We start from the raw sequence: 22,649 nt of genomic DNA on the forward strand, positions 1-22,649 counted from the left end.
GCCAGCGGAAAAGATCCCAAGTGTTGCGGGGCTCCTGTGTGCTGGAGGGAGCCCCGGTCGAGGAGTCTGCATTCCCCAAGTCCCGGTCCCGAGTTGGGGGACCGGGGGAAGCATGGTGCGCAGCCGTCGAGAAGCCGCGCCAAAGAGAGCCGGTGAGTGTGTGCGCAAGGTGGGGGGGCTGCGGGGCACATTGCCGGTGCCAGCCCCCCCTCCAGAGGTGCCGAGGCCTTGCAGGGGGCGCTGTGAGGCCCCGCAAGGCCCCATTTGTTGTTTGAGCCCTGAGAGGCTCTCAAAGAGGCATATTCTTTTTCAATTAGAGCCCACGAGGCTCTCCCACCATTTCCGGGGGTCATTTTAGTTAGAGGGGGCGTCGGGGCACATTGCCGGTGCCCGCCCCCTCCTGTCTGCAAGATGTTTTGTTCACGAGCCCCGAGAGGCTCAGGCGCTACTTTTGTTAAGGAGCCCATGAAGGGCTCAGGCATTATTTAGTTCTAGAGCCAAGAGAGGCTCTTGGGGGACACGAGTGCTTTGTGCAGAGCCTGGAAGGCTCCAACGTTGTCCCCACCATTGTTATCCCAGCTGCCCAGCAATTAGTGGGCAGCTGCACCGTTTAGGACCCTGACATTTGGACGCAGGGCGTTCTAGCCCCAACAAGGCCAGTAGGCCTAGGGACTGCCACAAGTGGTGGCTTATGTAAGTTGTGTGCAACTGTGTGGTTTTATTTCACCTCTGAATGTGTTTTCAAGCATCATGTGATTTTGCGCTATTGAGTTGTGGTCTGGCACCTCTGAATGTTTTTAGGCATCATGTGTCTTCCTTGTTCTTACACCTCTGAATGTGTTGATTTATGCATCATGTGTTCTTCCTTCCCTGCACCTCTGAATGTGTTTTTGATGCATCATGTGCCTTGTTATTACACCGCTGAATGTATGTTTTATGCATCATGTGTTTTTCCTTCCCTACACCTCTGAATGTTTTTATGCATCATGTGTAATGTGTTCTTACCTATACTCCTAGATGTATTTTATTCTTGGGTGGTGGTGTTTTGCCTAGTATAGTTATACTAGAGAGGTTATGTGTCCATGCGTGATCTATGCCTATGGTTATTAGTATTGCGTAGTGTGTACCTACCTTTACCAGTAGTTACTGGTTGTGATTTATAACTGTTATTTTGTACTAATTCCAATTTCTACTAAGTGCTGATTCTGACAGTGGCCCATGTGGCCCTGTCCTGGTGTAAATAATCCCTTGTGAATATTGCCCGTGCCAGTTGGCACAATGTACATGTGTGATTTCTATCTGATGTGTTTTGACAATACAGAAGTTATTTTTATATAACCTTGTGTGGAGTTCCTTTTGTGGTGTGCCTAGTATGTTGTTGCTGTTGTGTGCTGGCGCAAATGCTTTACAAATTGCCTCCGAGTTTAGCCTCACTGCTCGTGCCAAGCTACCAGGGGGTGATCAGGGGTTATCTTGGCGTGTGACTCCCTTGCCCTGACTAGAATGGTGGTTTCTGCCTAGCTTTGGCGTCAGCCTTAGCCAACCAGAAATAGCCAGTTCTAACAACAGGCAAATTATGTCTGGGCCGAGAACACACTTTTCTTGCAGCCTATTCCACTTCCAGCCTTTGAGGCTGGGTAGTGGTCTGTGAAGATAGTGAAGTGAGAAGTACAGCAAGGATGTTTTGCTATGGAAAAGGGACTAGAGCTTTTGTGCCGACCTGCTATCGTTTTTCAAAAACAACAGTTGGTGGACAGAATGCAGAACAATGTCAGCCCAGTACAGAGATCTCGGCCTAAATCCATCGTTTTTTTGCTCACCACACCACCCCAGTTCAGACATGGCCATATGCAAAACAGCCTTGACCCTGTGCCTCATGGGAACAGTCAAGCCCAAACTGCCAAGCCATGTCTTCCCTGGACCGGAATCAAACATCCTAGGACCGGTTTCTGGCTATCAGTGTCTTCAGCCAGAATAGCTTGACTCCAGTGGCGTGGAGAGCACGGTAGTCACGTCTGAGCATACTCGCACCACTCAGGGTGACAAATACAAAAACAACAGTATTGTATTGTATTGTGGTATACTTATATAGCGCAAACCTGTCACCACCAAGGGCATCCTGGCGCTTTGAACCATGATCCAGCAAATTCAGCAACTTAGCTGAATTTCCAAAAACAACAGTAGATGGACAGAATGCAGAACAATGTCATACATTCAGCCCAGTACAGAGATCTGGGCCTAAATCCATCGTTTTTTTGCTCACCACACCGCCCCAGACTGGCTGGACTGTTCCCATGAGGCACAGGGTCAAGGCTGATTTGCATATAGCCATATCTGAACTGGGGTGGTGTGGTGAGCAAATAAACGATGGATTTAGGCCCAGATGTCTGTACTGGGGTGAATGTATGACGTTCTGCATTCTGTCCATCAACTGTTGTTTTTGGACCTGCGAACGTTTTGGCAGCTAATATGCCAATAAAGAAAAAGACATAAAGAATGCAGGTACTCAAAATCCAAGGTTTTTCCTAGCAAAGGTTAGAGCAAATGTTTTTAGACAACAATATCAGATTTTAAAAGGCAGCTTGAGGTGAGAGTCTTTTCGAGCTCCTTGGTGGTTAAAGAGCTACTGCACCGCACCTTTGTATGGGCCTGGGTGGTGGATAAAGGCATGCAAAAATGGACAGTGCTATTGAATCTGAGGTGCCTATCTCCCTATCCCAGGCTGGGAGCACACTTTGTGGGCCTGACCCAGGCTTACGAAAGAGCTGGGACAGTGACTGTGACAGGGTGTGAAGCCTGACAATAAGGATAGTCGGTAAACCATGACCAACAGGTTTAATTACTAACTGCGGATGGAAGCTGTGGCATGGAGGAGTGAGGGAGGAATGTGATTATTTGATGCTGTCATTATCTGCTCCTTTCTTTTCCACCCTGTTTCTCTCCCTCGTTTCTCCCCCTCAACTTTTGTAGTGGTGGAGATATGTCCTTTAAGACCATGGAGAATGTACTGAGATGACTATTTGCTCAATTGCTGTGTTGGTATTTTATATGTGCAACATGGAATTGACTTGTCTTTTTTACCATCAACAAAGTGTTTGGAATCTAAAATCCAGTCTGAGGTGAAACCCATGTTCTTATTCAAATATAAGTGTGAAAACATCATAGATTACGATTTTTAAACTAAGAAGTTGTGCAAAACCTATGGTGCACATTTACAGCTGACTTGAAAAAGTGTTACAAATGGCTTTTTGAAATTGCAAAACAACGTTGCATTAGTTTTAAACACAGGCTAAAACCTGTGGAATTACATGTACTGTTTAAATCCCATACCAGATCTAAGATGGGAAACTAACACCTGTGAACTTCCATAGAGCTGACCTCTGGGCATCTTTTGAACAAAGTAACAGGTGACTCACCACAATGTCACATATGGCTACTTGATTTAAAAAACGATTCTTCATTTTTATGGTCATGTCTGGGCATCTGAAAAAATTGAGTAATCCCAAGAGGTACAACCACCAGATGCTCAGGGTCGAAAACTCAAAATAAAACCAGGGGGAAAACTGAACAAAGATGGGGTTTCTACAGTGTTTAAGAGGGTGGGTGCGTCTGTGCAAGTTGTTGAGCATGTTTTTATAACAGTATGTTTGGAGGAAAGTAGGTTGCAAGGCCTCTGATTGTGACACTGTACAGTTATGTGGGAGTAAGGAAAGAGTTGATTGGTCAAGATAGCTTCAGCCACCAGAGCATCTCTTTGCTTATGCATTAAGGTAGAACGCAATTTGTTGGTAAATTATGCATTAGTTGTGTTGCCTGCACAAGTAATGGGTCTACATTTGCCCTCCACTGAGAACCAAACACCCCATTTTAGCCCTTGAGTTTCACTGGTAGCGTTGCAGAACAGTCCAAGGCCTACTCAAAGGAGGTGGTATGGGTTAGTAATCACAATTCACAGAGACACAATAATAACTCTCAATAAGTCACTGTCCACTCTGTGCTTTTCCTTGGAAAAAGTAATAGTGCATTTACTATACATACACTACTCAGTACTAAGCAACAATTTACAAATATACACGAGTTGAAGGAATTACTTTTGGATATAATCATTCTTACCCCTCCCAAAGGAGGGGGGCCTAGTACAGCAACTCACATGTCTTAAGATTATCTTATCACTAAATACCATGGGTTGAACATAACTTGGAGTAAGAGCACTTAAGTCTGACACTAAAGCGACTAGTTGTCCACCTCACTATGTCAACAAGCATTTCACCATGGGAATAAATGCAATATTTACATATAACCATGACTGAGGGCACCTAACACTGGCATGCAAACTTTAATCAAGAGTGGTTGTCAGTCTCCTTATTCTATTTAAAAAAAGCGGCAAGAATCAATGTCTTAGATTGTCTGGGGGTGCAGTGTACTCATCATAACTGTTGACATGAGCAACAAAATATAATCACATTTATAATTGCAATACTATGAAAGTATAGAATTTAGTATATATTTTCAATTACATTAAAAATACAATACTGCACATTAGCTTAGTCCCTATAGAACATCAGTTGGATTCAAACACTGAATGTGCGATTATCACCTTTCACCACTAGAGAGTATCAACATGAAATCTTCCACTGAACTTCTTTAGGTCACAAAGTTTGCAACCATCATTTGCATAGCATTTCCTGCTGAAACACTAAAGTTCCAGCCAAGAAAATGCTTAGCAATCCATCAACACTGGGAGGGGGTATCATTCCTGGGTCCTAACAAAATTAGGGTGGAGATTCTGGTGCTTTATGGGGGTGGGGGGCTGCGCTGCTCCTGCAGCTCCCTGCACACTTTGGTAACAAATGGGTTGTGACCACATCCTCCTGGGGTCACAAACTGAAAACTAGGGATTTTTCTTTTCCAAAGCAGAAAAACTGACAAACACCTCAGGCCATTATGGGGTGCTTTTCCTGAGCAGCGTTGGTATCTGAACACCAGCTCTCCCACTGTGTCGGGGAGAGCTGCGCTGGGTTGTCTCTTTTCCTTTTTTGTTGCCTCATGTGACCTCATTTCAGGGCACCCAGCCAATCTGAGCACCCCACATTCACCCGCCATCGTTGGAGGTCAGTTCGGGGAGCCCAATCCCAGCCTCTCTCGCCGGCTCCCGCCAGGCCAGTACCATCGGGTGCTGCTATGGGGACCAGCTTTTCATTCTGCTGAGGCCTTCCTGGTCACGTGGGGAGTGTGACAGCACTTCCCCCTTCTCCATCTTTGACGCTGAGGCACATCTGCATCTTCATAGGGAGCACAACGGTGCTCCCTGTCTTTCCTTCTTGCCTTGGGTTGGGGTCCTGGGTATTGATGCTCATGTGGTGGCACATGACAGAGCCAGGTAGCTCTTAAGGGCCCTGGGATGGGGTCATGGACCCAATCGTCACATCGCAAAGGTGGCGCAATGGCACTCCCTCGTGTATTTTTTTCTCTGGGGCAACCTCCAGTGCCTGGCACCCCCTCGAAGGACAACAATCGCTGCAATCACAGTAAAGGTCAAAGGTCACCCCCTTTTGTACCAAAACATTGAACAGAAATATCTTGTGCCCAGTTCTCCCGATCTAGACGATTGTTGGCTTGTTTTTCTCATTGTGTCAAGCCCTAGCCCTCTGCAGCACTTTCAGCCTCCTGGACTCAAGCATGGAGAACTGTGTAGGGAGCTGATTTCATGGACTCCCTGTGCCAGCCTTTTACTTTGCTCTTTTTCTGGGCATCTTTCCTCCCTGCGCAGAAGCCCAGTCTTTTTCTCCACTGGTCCTGGGGTCAATCAGAGAGAGAGGAGTCCTTAGTCCTGGGGACAGTCGGGGCTCCTCCTTCCAATTATCCATGGCGTCAGCCTCCAGTTTCCCTGCTCTTCAGGAAAAGCACATGTGTTGTGACCTGATAAGCTGGGCACTAGGACCCACGGGGACACAGACTCTGGGGACGGACACCGGACACCACATCCGGCCAAGGGGGCAAGGGGCAGAGCACTGGGAGCAGGGGACAAGGAAGGACCCATCCACACGAGCGACAATAATAAAGGTACCTGAATATCATCACAGCGTGTCCTGTCATCTGTGGGGGGACCCTGCAGAACACCACAACTGGCGACGAAGGAGCGAGAAAACCACGCGTGTCGGATCGACCACGTCGTGATCAAGCCAGCAGCCCACCCTGGATTTGTGCCGAAAAACGAAGTGCCCTGCCAAATAAAGGAAAGCAGCGACGCGGGAGCCCACCCCGACCGCTGCAATGACAAAATCGCCTGCTCCGGGTAAGCGCCACAGAAAGAAGCGCAAAATAATAGAAATTGGGGTGAGCTCTCGCGAGAGTCTCGGCGGCCATTTGCAGTTCAGGCAGAAGTGACGAATCAGAGCACAGGGAAGAGGAGCGGCCATTTTGAGGTCAGGCGAAAAGAAAAAAGCTCGAAAAAGGGCCAGGTAGAGCCCCAAAGGGAAAAAAAGGTGGCAAAGGCAGCCAAATCACAAAATAAAGAGCAAAGAGAGGCTCCAGTAAGCAAAGAAACAAAGGAAAGGGCCAGATAGAGCCCCAAAGGAAATAAGTGCCACACAGAGCATTACAAGGAAACAACAAAAGAACAGTAAACAAAACAGACATGGCAGAACCACGACCAAGCGCCCAATATCGCAGACCACTACCATTAAATCTATCAGAACCACAAGTAGGAATAAGATGGGAGCGGTGGATCGCTAAGTTTGAGAGATACATGGAGCCTACTGACGCAGTAGATGCCAAGAAACTAGGACTGTTTCTAAACCTCGTGGGTGATGACGTGGATGAACTGCTAGTGACCTTACCAGCAAGTGAGACATCAACCTACAAAAAGCTTATCAAGTGCCTGACAAGCAAATCTGACCCTCAAAGAAACATAGACTTTGAAAAATACACTTTCACTATAGCTTTCCAACACGATGATGAATCGTTGGATGATTTTGCAATGCGACTGAGAAAATTGGTGACGCACTGCGAGTTCGACAAGTATGACAATGAGCAAGCAATTCGCCTGCGGATAATTGAAGGATGTCGTAAAACTGAAAACATCATGTCGCTAGCAAGAGCTGAAGCAAGAGCAAAAATACAATCAAAGCAGATAGAAAGGTGGATTGAACAAGCACACCGCATGACAGATAACAGTCGCACCAGCAACTGGAAAAAAGGGCAACACGAACACACAACAAAGAAACAACAAGAGACACTGTGCTACCGATGTGGGTTAGAATTTCCTCACAAAGGCGCATGCCCAGCGTTTGGCCAAACTTGTAGAAAATGTAACAGGAGCAATCACTTTGCCAGTGTGTGTCAAGGAATACAGTTCAGAAACGAAACAGGAAGACCAGGAAGGCAGCGGATGACGACCGGCAGGTACATGAGACACAGCGAAACAGCAAATAGGAGCTCATCAATAGAATCAGGAGAAGAGGAAGAAGTAGATAAAGTGGAGCGACTGTACCTCATGTCCACCGAGGAAGACACAACGGAAGAAAGCATTTGTCTGGTGGACAAGAAGGCAATCAAAAAGACGGAATCAGTGACAATAGACATCGGACCACACAAGGCACGGTTCGTGCTTGACAGCGGCGCCACATGCAACATCATATGTGCGTCAGAAAACGAAAGGATGGAAATAAAACCGGCGTTGAGACCATCAAGAGTTGAAGTGTTCACTTGGGGTTCAAGGAAACCAGTAACAAATCTTGGGAAATTCACAGAAGGCATAACATATAGGAACCAAACGCTAAGAGAAGAGATTCACATGCTGAAAGGAGACATTTCAGCACCATGCCTACTGAGCAACGTAACAGCACAAACGATGGGCCTGATGGCAATGACATACAACATTTCAGAAAAAGAAAGCATCCTGAAAGAATATCCAAAGCTACTGAAAGGACTGGGGAAGCTAAAAGGGCGACAAATTACGCTGCATATCGACGAAACAAAGAAACCAGTAGCTCAGCATCACCTACGGGTACCAATACACCTGCAACCCCAAGTAGAAGAAGAAATAGAAGCACTACTGAAACAAGACATCATAGAGCCGGCAGAAGGGCCAACGCCTTGGGTGTTACCAATAGTGGCCGTACCAAAGAAAAACACATTGAAAATTAGGATCTGTGTTGACATGAGGATACCAAATATGGCAAGAGAAAGACACCCTGGACCACACCTCGACGACATGATCAGCTGCCTGACAGGAACAAGACGGTTCTCGAAGTTGGACTTGTGTAAAGGATACCACCAGCTGGGTATATCGTCAGCAGCAGAAATATTTCAGGAAACGATCAGACAAGTCATAAGGCCAGTGAAAAACAGTCTCAACTACAGCGATGATATCCTAGTGTTTGGCAAGACAGACGAGGAGCACGACAAGGTGCTGCGAGAAGTGTGCGCCCAACTAGAACAGGCTGGCCTCACACTAAATGAAGACAAGTGTGAACAATGGCGAGATGAGCTTGTATTTTTTGGACATATCTTTTCAAAGAAAGGAATGAGGCCAGATCGCAGTAAGGCAGACACTTTGGAAAAAGCAAAACCACCAAGTGATGTAGCAGAAGTACAGTCATTTCTTGGGCTTGCCAGTTACTGTGCAAGATATATCAATGACTTCGCAACAGTAAGCGCTCCACTGCGGGAGCTGACGAAACAAGGACAAGTATTTGCATGGACAAAAGAGTGCGGCAAAGCATTTGAAGAAATAAGAGAGGCAGTAACGACCGTAGAGCATCTAGCATATTTTGACCCACTGCTATGTACAGAACTAACTGTAGAAGCAAGCCCAGTAGGATTGGGAGCAATACTGGCGCAACACAAACTAGGAAAAGACTCGCCAAGATGCGTAGTAGATTATGGAAGCAAGAGCTTGTCAGACATCGAGAGAGCTTACTCTCAACCAGAGAAAGAAAGTCTGGCCATTGTGTGGGCATGTGAATACTATCACATGTTCATTTATGGGAAGCCTTTCACGATTGTAACAGATCACCAAGCCTTAATAACAATTTACGGAAACCTTAACTCCAAGATACCACTAAGAATAGAGAGGTGGGGAATACGGCTAATGGATTACAACTTCAAAATAATACACAAGCCTGGCAAAGAACACAACCCAGCTGACTATATGTCCAGACATCCATTGCCACACAAAGCAGAAACAACGACAATGGCAGAAGAATACCTAAATTTCATTTTGAAGCACAACACACCAGCCTCCATAACAATTTCAGAATTGGAACAAGAAACAAGAAGAGACCACACGATGCAAGCCATCAAGAAGGTGATCAGACAACAAATGTGGAGACGCATAAACAAGAACAGCATGCTGGAGGAAGGGGTGGCAAAAGATGAACTGTTAGCATTTAAGAAAATAAATGAAGAACTGTCAGAGACCGAGAATGGCATCCTGATGAGAGGAACAAGGGTAGTGATGCCACGCGCACTGAGAAAACGAATAGTTGAACTTGCACACAAATCACACAGAGGAATCATGGCAACCAAGAAAATGCTGAGTGAAAAAGTGTGTTTTCCGGGGCTAGACAGCCTGGTTGAAGCGATCGTCACGCGCTGCCACCAGGTGATGGGACCACCACCAAAACCGGAGCCACTTCAAATGTCAGAACTACCAATGGCGGTGTGGACCAAATTAGCGTCAGATTTCTATGGACCGCTAGAGACCGGAAATTATCTACTAGTGATTATTGATGAATTCTCGCGGTTCCCAATAGTAAGACAAGTAGCATCAATGTCAGCAACCGCAACTCTCCCGGTGATGGATGGCGTGTTTGCTGCATGGGGCTCTCCACAAACGTTGAAGACTGACAATGGCCCACCATTTTCAGGGGAAGAATTCCGAAAATTCATGGAATACCTTGGAATCAGACACAGGAAGATAACACCTCCGCGGCCACAATCAAATGGAATGGCGGAGCGATTTATGGGGACGATCAAGAAGGTGTTTCAAAGAGCAAAACTGACACAAATATCAATAGGACAGGCACTATGTCAAATATTGAGGGACTACAGAAACAGCCCTCACAGCTCCACAGGACGGTGCCCAGCCGAACTGGTCCTAGGGCGCTCAAGCAAGACCAGGCTGCAACAAATGGAAGCAGTGCCAGATGCAGACAGAAGAGACATAGCAATCAAAGACGGAGCAGCAAAGGCAAAAATGAAGGCCTACTCGGATCAGAAGAGGCATGCTGCACAACCAAAAATAAGAGAAGGTGACACAGTGGTAGTACGACAACGGCAACAGAGGAAATCAGACAGCCCATTCTCGAAAGACCCGCTGACAGTGACGGAAGTAAAATGATCAATGATAACTGCAGCGGCAGGTCGATACCACATCATAAGAAATAGTTCACATTTCAGAGGTTTGAAAACAGAAGAAGAAGAACCACTGACAACAACCACTACAACGACAAGGGAAGAAGAGAATGAATCGGACAGCGAAAATGACAGAAGACCGAGAGGAGTGTGCAAGAGACCCCAGAGACTAATTGAAGAGATGTGATGTGATCAGCTCTCTACATATCTCTCTCTCTCACTCTCTCTCTCTCTCTCTCTCTCTCTCTGCATTGGAAATAATTTTGTTTGCAACAAAGGGGGAGATGTCGTGACCTGATAAGGGGGACACAGACTCTGGGGACAGACACCGGACACCACATCCGGTCAAGGGGGCAAGGGGAAGAGCACTGGGAGCAGGGGGCAAGGAAGGACGCATCCACATGAGCTTGTGAGCGACAATAATAAAGGTACCTAAATATCATCACAGCGTGTTCTGTCATCTGTTGGGGGACCCTGCAGAACACCACAACATGCAAGAGAGTTCCCTGCAAGACCTAAGGGGGGTGCCAGCAGGAATATACCTCTGGATTATCCTGAGGTGCCACATCAACACTCAGCCCCTGTTTCAACCTTCTTGCACAGGCTTCTTGGATACTTCAAGATGGCGTCACCCAGGAGTCACTTGTCACATGGGCTCTGAGGGTCTCAGCTTCCTGCCTCACTGACATCACTGCCGGTGCCTTCCCCTAGCAATTCTTTAAAGGAGCCCCCTCCCTGATTAGGAGGCCGGGGTAGACCCAGCTCCTTGAACAGGATGACAACTGTCTGATTGATGCAGAGCAATTTCGCCCAGTGCCTTCCTCTAGGGGATTTGATCTAAGCACTTTCAAATACTTGCTTTGAAGGGTGAGGCCTTTGTTCCTGCAGCTGGGGAGAAAAATAATTTAACCATCCCAGCAGGGTCACACAAGGCCTGAGCTTTGATCCTAAGCTGAGAGAGACATGACATGTCTGGGTGACCCATAAGCTGTACAGATATTCTATTGGACTTTACACTATTGTTTTTTCATACGTTACAATGTACATTGGTGCAACTCTGGAGTTTGTGAACCCCAGGGAAATTAAGCTGCTCCTTAAGGCAGCATTTCCCATAGGAATATAATACAGTGTTGCTCCATTTAATACACTAATGCACACTGACTTCCATACATGGGTACTCCTCATTATAAGGTCTATTCCAGGTCATCAGCCAACTCTGTATAGTCCCTTCTGTGCCTGGCTATCTGTGCACAGCTCCTAGGTTGTGCACATTAGAAGTCTCCTACACGCAGCCCCCACATGTGTGCACATCCAAGTGCACACTTGTCCACATGTAACCAGCTCCCTGGCCCTCACCCTGTTCTTGTCGCAGCGGCCTTTTGTAACAAGGCTGACACGGGCAGAAAACATGTGCAATGTATTTAACCATGAGTTTACCGTGCGTGAGTCCCAGGTTACGAGGCTCTCCCACAGTAAAAGGCAAACAATCAGGTGATCAAAAAGCGAAAAATCTGGGTGGCTCAGATGGTCAGAGTCACCTTCTCATGCCATTAATTTTTCAAATGGGCAGAAGTAGGTGGCTGATTTTCTGTGATGCATCACTCTGATATGTAAGCTTGCATAGCACATCTCAGGAGGGGGGCCGATATCAAAAACCTATATCTTATATTTAAAAGTTACTATCATTGACAGAGGTTTTATCTGAGATTGTGTAGTAACATAGTATTAATTCATTAGGAGTCAATATGTGGTTCCCTGTGCTTAGTAACTACACTGATTATACCCTGGTGTCAAGGATATTGCTTTATTATTATGCATACACTTTTAGAAAATGTTTCTTGCACAATGGCATGAATGGTTGCTCACCCCTCGGGACTTGCTCCTCGCAGTTTCCGCTTTATAGTAGGGAAGTCTGGTCGCCTGTCTGGCTGCTCATCCCAGCAAGATTTCAACATAGCCACGATGCGCTTGTTGCATTTCTCCGCTGACAGGGTGGGTCTTAGAGGAACAATAGCTCCGGTGTCCTTGAGCTTACGGATCACCTCTGCTGAGGATTAGAGAGGTAAGTTATTGGGCATAGTTGTCTACAAGAAAAATATAAGGACCAAAAATGAGCCTACCTTCAGGATCCATATTCTGATCTTGATAAGGTCCATCGTCATTGCTGTGTATCAGTTCTCTGATGATAACTGCAAAGCTGTAGACATCACCTTTTTGGGTGCCTTGATATGGACAGTGTTCAAGACGTAGGAGCTCTGGGGCCGTCCAGAAAAGCTCTAAGGAGAAATATGGAGAACAATCAACCAATACAAACGCATCAGATGGATCATTTATAAAGCATGAGCATATTTTATATTGGCTTTTGTCCGTGCCCAAATAATGAATCTCATTTCAACACAAGGTTTGTTGCCTTAATAATAGTGGAGAAAATACACAATTGCATTTGATATGACAGTACTTACAGTACTTGGGAGATCAGCTGTAAATGGATCAGAGTGTGGCAGACTTCTAGTCTAGCAGTCTTAGATATTCCCTTAAATTGTAGTGTAGTTCCTATTTTCCCAATAGGCTCTGCGCATTGGAATAACATAAACAGCAGTGTAGACGTAGGACTGAGGTCATCTAGGTCTCTACTGACTATGTTAAACTTAATTTAGGTTTGCGCCAGCTAGCTCAGAGGTCACTAGAAACTTTCTTGAATGAATAGGGAGTGCTGAACTTCCCTGATTCAGACGAGAAGGGATTCAGTTTCTGACAACCGCATGAACATGACAACTTTGCTCCCTCAGAATAAGAGTGTATCTCTAGAGTCATATGAAAACAATAGGCAGCTATTTCACTCGGTCAACCGTGCATACCTAGTTTCACCAGAGTGCAGAGAAATAGAGAGATGGGTGTTTTCAATAAAAAGGTGTTATTTATTGAGCAGTCTTCTTTCTCATGCATGAGAAATTAATTGCCACAATTGCAATACTTATCATAAAGTAAAGTGCGTACAGTAAAAGTAGTATTATGAAATAATACTGTAAAAGCATTGATGGTTTCTTAGCCATATGATACTTTAAAATGGATAAAATATATACATACATAAAAACATTTGACTAACGTACTCAACTGGTGCTTCTAACTACGCCTACCCCGGTGTACCTGACCTAAGCATAATACTTGGGAAGGAGTGAGTAAGTAGCAGTTTTAGTTTAAGTTGGTTAAGATTGTTTTGCCAATAATCTGCATCAAGAATTCTCTTAAGGGTTTAGTCAGCTCCGTACCTTGGTAATAGAATGTGGGAGGTCTGGTATCTCTTTCCTCTGGACTTGATCTCCCAGCAACCCGCAAGGGTAGGCTGGAAACACCGGAGCTGAATTTTCTCGGCTGGGGAAAAAGACAGCGTCTCTCTCAGTGCGTCAAACGGGAGGGGCGGCTTCCGTGGGCTCTCGCATCAGCTGGGCTCTCGGGCAAGTAGATGGCCGCTCTGCTCCAAACCACTGTGTGTTTGCTTAAGGCAACTGTTAGTATATTTATACCTGAAAGGTGCTGAGTTTGACGTAAGGTTGGACATAAGACGTCACTAAGAACTAACAGTTCTTTCTGGACTCCAGGAGTTCTTGTTCAAATCAAAACAAAAGCAGGGGGGATTTCCCGGGCTGCTGTAGGCTTGGTTTGTTTAAAGAATGCGTTGTGCTTTTTAGGAGTCGATGGGAGTACCCGTGCTGTGCTTTGGACTGCAAGGGCTATTACTGAATATGGATCTGATTCTTATGCCTTTATCAGGATATTATTGATTATAACCTCATAAGGGCATGAATCGGGAATATCGAATTAGGGTCCTAGATAGAAGCACAACACCCACTCCACGGATTAATGTCTATCATTACTAAAAAAACTAAGCAATAGTAAACATTTAACGATGCATGTGTGTTTTCCAACTCACCCCAAAATACATATTTCGCATTTGAAATGGAATATGGTAAATACACGAAAATTAGTATTGGCACTGTACGCTTTTCAAGCAGTGTCATCATTCAGCTAAATGCATATATATATCAGCTGAATGAATTGCGAAAATTACACATGAAATGGCTCTGAATACAGAAAAGAAGGTCGAGACCATTCCATCACATATTTATACAAAATGCTGTATATGTGCTAGAGGCTGATGTAAAATATTGTCTCTTGTATCCTTAAAATAGAAGCTCTGTTCTCTAAGAATAGTTCTACTTTAAGCAGAGTACCATGTGCCAAAATAAGGTAAATATTTTGGAAAATGGACAAAAATAATTTCGCCTTCAGGGGAAAAATACTTCCAAATATTTTCTGTAGCTTTGTTTATCAAAAACTGAAGGCTGAATTCAGAGTTCAGGGAACGCTGTGTGCTCATTGTTTTTTTCAAGAGTTATTCTCGTTGACTGGAGAGAACATCATTTCAGACAGACTCGCAGAAAATTGGTCTACAACATCAGGTGAAAGTTCGACCAAGTTCAAAACTACTGCAACTGTGCAGTTCTCTGCGTGATTGCAATCATCGATGTTTGGATCAGCAATGCTCACAGAAGATTGTACCTGTTTGGTGCTGCTTTCCTCTCGTACCTCACCGCCACCTGTTCGTAGTGGTGAAGTCTCAACGAATGCCGTCATCAGAATGGGTAGCCGCTGGGGACAACACGATGCATGAGTCGTTACAGGACCTAGCAAAGTATCGATATCCTTTGGTACTGCTGATAGTAGTGTAATACAGACGTCCAACACGCATTCTTCTCCGCATAGCAGACATCGTAGCACAGGTAAGATGCAATTCTGCCAGATTGGCCTAAATGAAAGAAACTAGGTTGTATTCAGATCTCTTAGCCGGGCCAATCCGAGGACCTTAGTGATACGGTCTCGGTATCGTATTGCTAGGATCGTTTCTTCCATCGTTGCTGGAGTCTTGTCTGCGGATTGGCTTGCCATATCGATGCAGAAGGAGCAAAAATAAAATTCCTGCCACGAGTCCCAAGATTAAGGGTAGGCCACCAAACACAGAATGGACAAAAATCGGGAAGATGCCCAGAACTGTTTCAAAGGGTGCTAACACTCCAGAAAAAACTGTCTTAAATACATGTGCGATGCCACTGGTATCAGACATGTTTGAGATTTGGCTTAGTATTTCAGTAAGCCATGTCCTTCCCAGAACGGAATCAAGCATCCGAGGACCGGACCGGTTTCGAGGTAACACCTCTCATCAGCCCGGCTAGCTTAACTCCAGTGGTGTGGAGTGCCTGGGACCCACGTCTGGGCATCCCCAGCGCACTTAGGGCGGAATATGCAAACACAACAGGTGATGGACCGAATGTGGATCCGGGCTGATTAGAGGTGTTACCTCGAAACCAGTCCGGTCCTCGGATGCTTGATTCCGTTCTGGGAAGGATATGGCTTTTGTAGTTCGGACTGGACTGTTCCCATGGGGCACAGGGTCAGAGCTGATTTGCATATCGTCATTGTCTAACCCAGGGTGGTGTGAAGTGCAAAAAAACGATGGATTTGGGCCCAGATCTTCGGACTGGGGTGAATGTGTGACATTGATCCACATTCGGTCCATCACCTGTTTTGTTTGCAAATTCCGCCCTAAGTGCGCTGAGGATGCTCAGACGTGGGTCCCAGGCACTCCACACCACTGGAGTCAAGCTAGCCGGGCTGATGAGAGGTGTTACCTCGAAACCGGTCCGGTCCTCGGAAGCATGATTCCGTTCTGGGAAGGACATGGCTTTTGTAGTTCGGACTGGACTGTTCCCATGGGGCACAGGGTCAGAGTTGATTTGCATATCGCCATTGTCTAACCCAGGGTGGTGTGGAGTGCAAAAAAATGATGGATTTGGGCCCAGATCTTCGGACTGGGGTGAATGTGTGACATTGATCCACATTCGGTCCATCACCTGTTTTGTTTGCTATTATATAAAAAGCAGATGATACAATGCTGTCCAGTGAATGTATTCTGGAGGACAGAGTCGTTAACCCATTGTCCACTACAGAAAGTGATTTTTCCAAATTTATACGATCAATTTCTCGTATTTTTTCTGCTGTTTCAATTTGCATTACTTTCCAAGCTTCGTTATACGCAGCATATATACCGGCCGCTATGAAACGTTTTTGACGCTGTTTGCGGGGTCCCAATATGAAATCACGCAAATCAGCACCGTCTTTAAGTAAAGTCAAGTGTTGCTTAATTTCAGCCAGTGTGGATTTCTCTAGCCACTCAAGGCATAGTTTCCCTACACTGTATGTTGTAACTATCCCAGGATGTTGTCTCGGGGAGTATCTTGGGTCTGGTCTGGTCATTTTGAACCCCTGTGTTTTGTTCAGGAATCTATCTTGACAGTTATTCGTGTCTGTTGGCTAGATCAACCACTTTTTCCAATCAGGATGTGTTCTTCTTTGGTGTAAAATATGGGATACGTCTATCTCCACATCTGTAGTGCTGTCACTATCAGTTATGGGTTTCGGAATAGACAGTGTATTTAAGTCTTTTATCTTATATAGGCCAAGACAAGTAGTTTGTTGAATTGTGTCATTCAAGAATATCATTTGTTCTGGGATGATGCAGGCCCTAAATAATGCCTCTAGGCCTTGTACTTGCCAATCTTTGGAACCCCAGATTGTTTTTGTTTCAATGGTGTTTTTCCAAAATTCGAAACCAAATGTAGACATTTTATCATAACATTTTTCAGAATAAATCAATTTAGTATTTGTCAACATTGTTTTCATTCCTGTCCTAAATAACATTTTAAAATAAAACGTTTCTGGATCACTGTTATTAAACCCTGAGAAGAACTGGAATTTCTCATAAAAGGTTTTCGAACTGCCTTTTGGTGGAGTTGGACAGTGTTCCCATTGGTTATACGATAAAACATTTCTAGGCTGAGCAGTTGTATGCAAATAGTGATCACCATAATGATTATAAAAGTATAACTCTTCATAATTCGATGAACCCTGTAAGTAATCATGTTCTGTAAATTTGGCTGACATTACTAAATCTGACATCATATTATTAATGTTTTCAAAGTCCCAATCATCAGAGAAGGTACTTGGTGTCACAAAGTCACTTAATGAAACCTTAAACTGGTGTGGATATTTCAAGAGCTCAACCGGGCCAAAATGTCATAATCAGTTCTGTCGCATGCTACCCCACCAGGTATTGGATTGGCTGAGATGTTTACTGATGACAGTTCTCTTTTCTCAATGTGGGAGGATGTGTGAGGCTTTAGGACCAAGTTGATGTTCTGACTTGCTGTGTCCATTGTACTATATTTTCCATCAATGAATTTTCCCAATCATAGAACCATGATGAGCCAAAGCAGGAGAGAAAGCACACCTAACACAATTCAAAATTCAATCCATGGTTAAATCAGATATGTTTCTTTTAGTTGGTGAAAAAGTTCAATTACTTTGTCTTTGAAAGTTTTTGTTGGAGGCGTTTCTTCATGCTCGCTTGGATCTTCAGAGAAGTCGTCGAAATTGATGAAGTAGCCAGATGCAGTTCTGTCAATTGTTGGAATTTTTTCCGGATTTTCATTTGCTTTTGCATTTTTCTTTGTTTCATTAGCATAGTCAGGGGCTACATCATTGTAGACTGGTGTTTCTTGACGAACTGTTGCAATTTGGGTTTCAAGAGGCACTAGTTCCATGGCACTATTGCATAGTCCTTTGTTATTCACTGCAGGTTTATCAAATGTGATTAGTCTCTCAGTATGAGCCTCTTGGATTGTAGCAAATTTCGGTATTCTGTTATTTCTTGGGAGTACACTTGGCCTACTACTTATTATTGGCCACATGATTGTGGTTTTACCAGGTTGATGGATACAACTCTGTTCTCCTTTTTACCAGCAAGGGGCGGTAGTACAACTGATCTTGTTTCACTGATATCTAAGACAGGTGCTGCTTTTCTATAAGATGGCCCACATTCCTTCTTTACCACGATCTTCTCTCTGACCAGATCCCCAATCTTTAGAATCCAGACAGGTCTTGCCGGGACAGGTGGTTTTTCTACAGTGGCTGTCGGCTGTTGTTTCAACTTTATGTTACTCAGGTTTTTTCTTGTTTCATTTAAATCCTGTAAAACAGCCAAACGATCTTTGATATCAAAGTATTTTTCTTCTACCACTGAAGCGTGACAATCAAGATCCTGAATGTGCATTCTAGTTCTGAACAAAAGTTCGTATGGAGTGAGACCTTTTAGAGAATTTCTTTGCAGATTATTAAGACTACTTTGGACACTTGTTAAATATTTGACCCACCCGTCACCCGAACCTAATACCCTCGCCGTTATAGATTGCTTTATGTCCCGGTTTTTTCTTTCCACTACCGCATTTCCCTCAGGATGGAAGGGAGAAGAGTACCGCAATGCAATGCCCATGCCGTTCATGGCCTCTTTGTAAGCTTGAGAGCTAAACGCAGGACCCTGATCAGAATGTAGCATGCCAATTGCGTATGTGCCGATAAAGACTCGCAAATCTTTTATAACAGTTCTGGCGTCAGCCGAGTGCTGGGGTCTACATTTTTAAGTGAATTCAGCCTTAATAATTATGGGGACGCATTTCTCCGACTGGATTTGTGCGCTATAGATAGCCTGATGCTATCTAATTGTGGTATCTGGGCTATTGGCTGGTCCGGTTCACAACTGCAAACTCTGTGCAGTCCTTACAATGTTTGGCAAAATTGTAGATATCTACGCTCATTCCCGGCCACCAGTACTCTGATTGTAATTCCATCAGAGATTTCAGGATCTCTTGGTGCCTCAGACCCAATCCCATGTGTGCTTCTTGTAGCAAGAAGATTCTTGGGCTCGTGTTTGGAATTACTCTATCCCCCACTCCAGGGATTTGAGCAAAAGGAACGGAGTTTGCATCAATTATGTATGTATTACTGAGTGGATAGTTGAGAGGTAATGCTGCATAATCGCCTTTTAATGAGGCTTTTACCACTAGCATGGTTTCCCCATCTATTTGTTTTTCTGAACGCTTTTTAGTGGCTATGGAAGCCAGTTGAACCGCTTCCGCTGTGGCTGTGTTAGCCAATGAATTCCCTGCAGCGTGAACGCCATCACGTCGATGACACAGTGCGTGTATCACGTGAGTCTTTCGTAGTTCTTTCTTTACAAGAACTACTTGTTACCAAAGCGTTTTATACTCTATTGTGGCACCTGTGTCATCTTAGTAACCGTTTTTACTCCATGTCTGCATATCACTGTTGTATGATTTGACGCAGAAATACGAATCACACACTATTAGTGTGGGGAATTCGCGATCCGCATTATCAAGCGCCATCTTTAAAGATCTTATTTCAGCTCGCTGAGCTGAACAGTTTCTGAGTGATTCAGTTTTGGTGATCACCGGTTTGAATTTACCAGAGTGCCAGCGACCTTTAACTATCGCGCATGCAGCACTATATGCTTGTTTACCCCCAACTGCGGCTTGTGCTGATCCATCTGTATATAGTATACAACCGTAATGTTCCAGAGGCAGGATTTCAGTCGGCAGAGGACATTCATATTCATATTGGAGAAATTCTTGTGTTTTTAAATTAGGATCAAATTCATATACTACGTCTGTTGCAGCAAGAGAATTAACCCCTTGTATCCATCTCGGATGTAATGCTTTAGCATTTGGAATGCTTGCTTTTGTTACTGTTTCTAAGGCAGGTACCGGTGTAACGATTATTATTCGTTTACCTTGTGCTAGGGCTCTTTCTTTTGCTACAGCAGTTTGAACTGCTGTCAGAATTTTTTCTGTAGAGCTGAATTTCATTTCAACTTGAGTGCACAAATTTGATTTGTAAGCTATAGGTACCGTTTCTCCCTAATTAGAGGTCAGGCATGTGAATCTGAATCTTCTTGGGATGACTCGGATTACAAGATTGCGTATGTTTTCGCGAGTTTGTAATTTTGTTTTAGTTAACATTTCTGTTTGCAATGATCTCAAAATCTCTGTGTGTTTCGGAGTCCAATTGATTTGTTTGAAATCTGGTCTTATTAATTCATAGAGAGGTTTAACCCTCTCTGCATAATTTAGAATGTATGTTCTTCCGAAATTCAGGAAACCTAGTATTGATTGTAAATTCTTCAGCATTTTTGGTGCTTGGAGTACAGCACATTTCTCTAAGAAATTGTCTGCCAAGCTCTTGCCTTCACTTGATAATTCATATCCTAAAAATAGGACAGTTAGATGGGCAATTCTTGACTTTTTAAAGTTGAATTTGTAACCCTCTGATGCGAACCCAAGTATTATGGTGTTCACTCTTTTTAAGTTAGTCTCCAGGCCATCTTCTGTGAGATAGATGTCATCAACATAGGATAATGCCTCATCATCGTATATTTGTAGTAACTCTGTTACCCTTGCTGAGAATAATCCTGGGCTATTCTTGAATCCCTGTGGGAGTCGGCAAAATTGTTTTTGCGATCCCATTATTGAGAAAGCGGTCAAATACCTGCTTTCAGGCGCAATGTTTTGACAGAAGAATCCATTAGAGATATCTAATGTTGTTTTATTTTTTGTTCACAATGTTATTCATTAGTGTTGCACTATGTGAGTTTTGTACTGCAAATGTTTTACAACAGGAGTTAAGGTGTCTGTAGTCCAAAACTAGACGATATGAATCGTCTGAATTGGAGACAGGAAACAAAGGATTGTTCATTTGAGAGGTGCATGTTTCGATCACCCCTTGATATTCAAGTTGATCTAAGATCTCCCTGACTTGCTTTTTAGCTTCTTGTTTAACTGGGTACTGCCTTTGTGCAGTGGGCTGATTTTTTAACTGGATTTTGTGGTGAGGAGAATCCTCATCCCTTCCTACATGATTTTTGTATAAAGCAGGAGCTTGGGCCACTGCCCATTTTCTTGCCACTGTGTATTTTTTATGAGTCGGAATATGATTTGAGAAGGCAGGCACAATCATTTCTTCGCCATGAGGGCACTCCCTGACAAACTCTGGTGGCCAGTCTTTCTCAGCTAACAGGATGTCATAGCCTTTAGAAAGTTTTTCCCAAAACAGACCTTTTATTTTCCTTGTTCTATCTCCCTCTATACGTAATGTTATTTCATATAGTTTATGGGGCACACTAACTCGTGTGTCTGCAGTTTCCACCTGAATGTATTCATTTGTGTCCACTGTCTCCAGAAGATTCATCAGGATCTTGCGAGCTATTGTCACTTCTGCTGCGCTGTCTAGCATTGTCTGTGCCCACTCTCCATTTTTCAGTTGTGTCCTCAGAATTCTCGGCATGTTTAATTTTAATACTTGCTACCTTCTTTCTGGGAAATTGTAATTTTTTACTTTGATGAGCAGGTTCCTTGTCTTTGGACTTGACGTGCTCTTCTCTGTGTTCTGACCGTCCTCTTCTTTCCGATTTCTGTGAGAAAGATCGAGAAAGATTGAGTGAGAAGGATCGAGAAGGACGTGTATCATCATCTTGATATCTGTCAGGTTTTCTTATTTTATCCCTATCTCTAAGGTTAAATCTTTTTTCAGATGGCTCCCTTTGGGAAGACTTGTCTTCTCGGCCTGGAGATCTCTCTCTCCGCTGAGGAGACCTTCCTCTGGACTGGAAATGTTTTTCCCTGGGAGTGGATTGTTTATTACCATCCCAACTCTTTTTTGGAGTTTTTAAATTATTTTTAATAAATGTTTCTTCAGGATTTTCAGTTAGTTGAGGTTTTACCTGTTTCCCACCCAAACTATCTCTTCCTAGTTCTTCATAGGATTTTTCTTTGATTCTGGCGAGTTCAAATGGTTGGTCTGCTATATCTGTTTCCTTCAATTTCTGGCGGATCGCCACAGATGCTGCTTCTCCTTTTATGTTGGCTAATAATATAGCCGAGACCTGCTTGAAGTCTTTCAGTAATTTCATACCCAAAGTTAAAACAGGTTCTGGACCGTATTCATTTTGAATCTGTCTTAGTACATCTGGTATGACCGCCATAGACGGGACACCATGTGTTTTTGTGTAGATGGAAGCAAAGACTGTGCCCCAAGTGTCACAGTCTTTCACATGTGGTGCGATCCCCATTGGAAGACAGATAGTCAGAATTCTGTGTTTCTCAGTAGGAGTAGTATCTGGAAATACTGCCTCTATTTGAGTAATTTTTTGTGCTAACCAGAATGGAATTTGTTCCCGTTTCGTGGGTACTTTACCAAGACATGATTGTATGTTCTGTGGTGTGATTTTGTTTGTGTTCCCCTGATGAGGGGTCAGCTGTGGAATATTAATTGTGGGTTGGACTGTTGAAGTCCGCATGACATATTGGACCAACTGTCTATGTATT

General features: G+C 44.1%; 1 protein-coding gene across 1 annotated transcript in view; it reads right to left on the reverse strand.

Annotated features, from left to right (window-relative positions):
- LOC147712075 (guanylate cyclase 2G-like) overlaps positions 1-22,649 on the reverse strand; it is a 427,466-nt gene that overhangs the window by 86,657 nt on the left and 318,160 nt on the right. Inside the window, exons 13-14 of the mRNA XM_086919591.1 lie at positions 12,480-12,635; positions 12,226-12,403 (exon numbers count right to left, since the gene is read on the reverse strand). Coding sequence (XP_086775717.1) covers positions 12,226-12,403; positions 12,480-12,635 — 334 coding nt within the window. The remainder of the gene's footprint in view (positions 1-12,225; positions 12,404-12,479; positions 12,636-22,649) is intronic.

This window comes from Lissotriton vulgaris, chromosome 5 (assembly GCF_964263255.1).
Source record: "Lissotriton vulgaris chromosome 5, aLisVul1.2, whole genome shotgun sequence".
NCBI lineage: Eukaryota > Metazoa > Chordata > Amphibia > Caudata > Salamandridae > Lissotriton > Lissotriton vulgaris.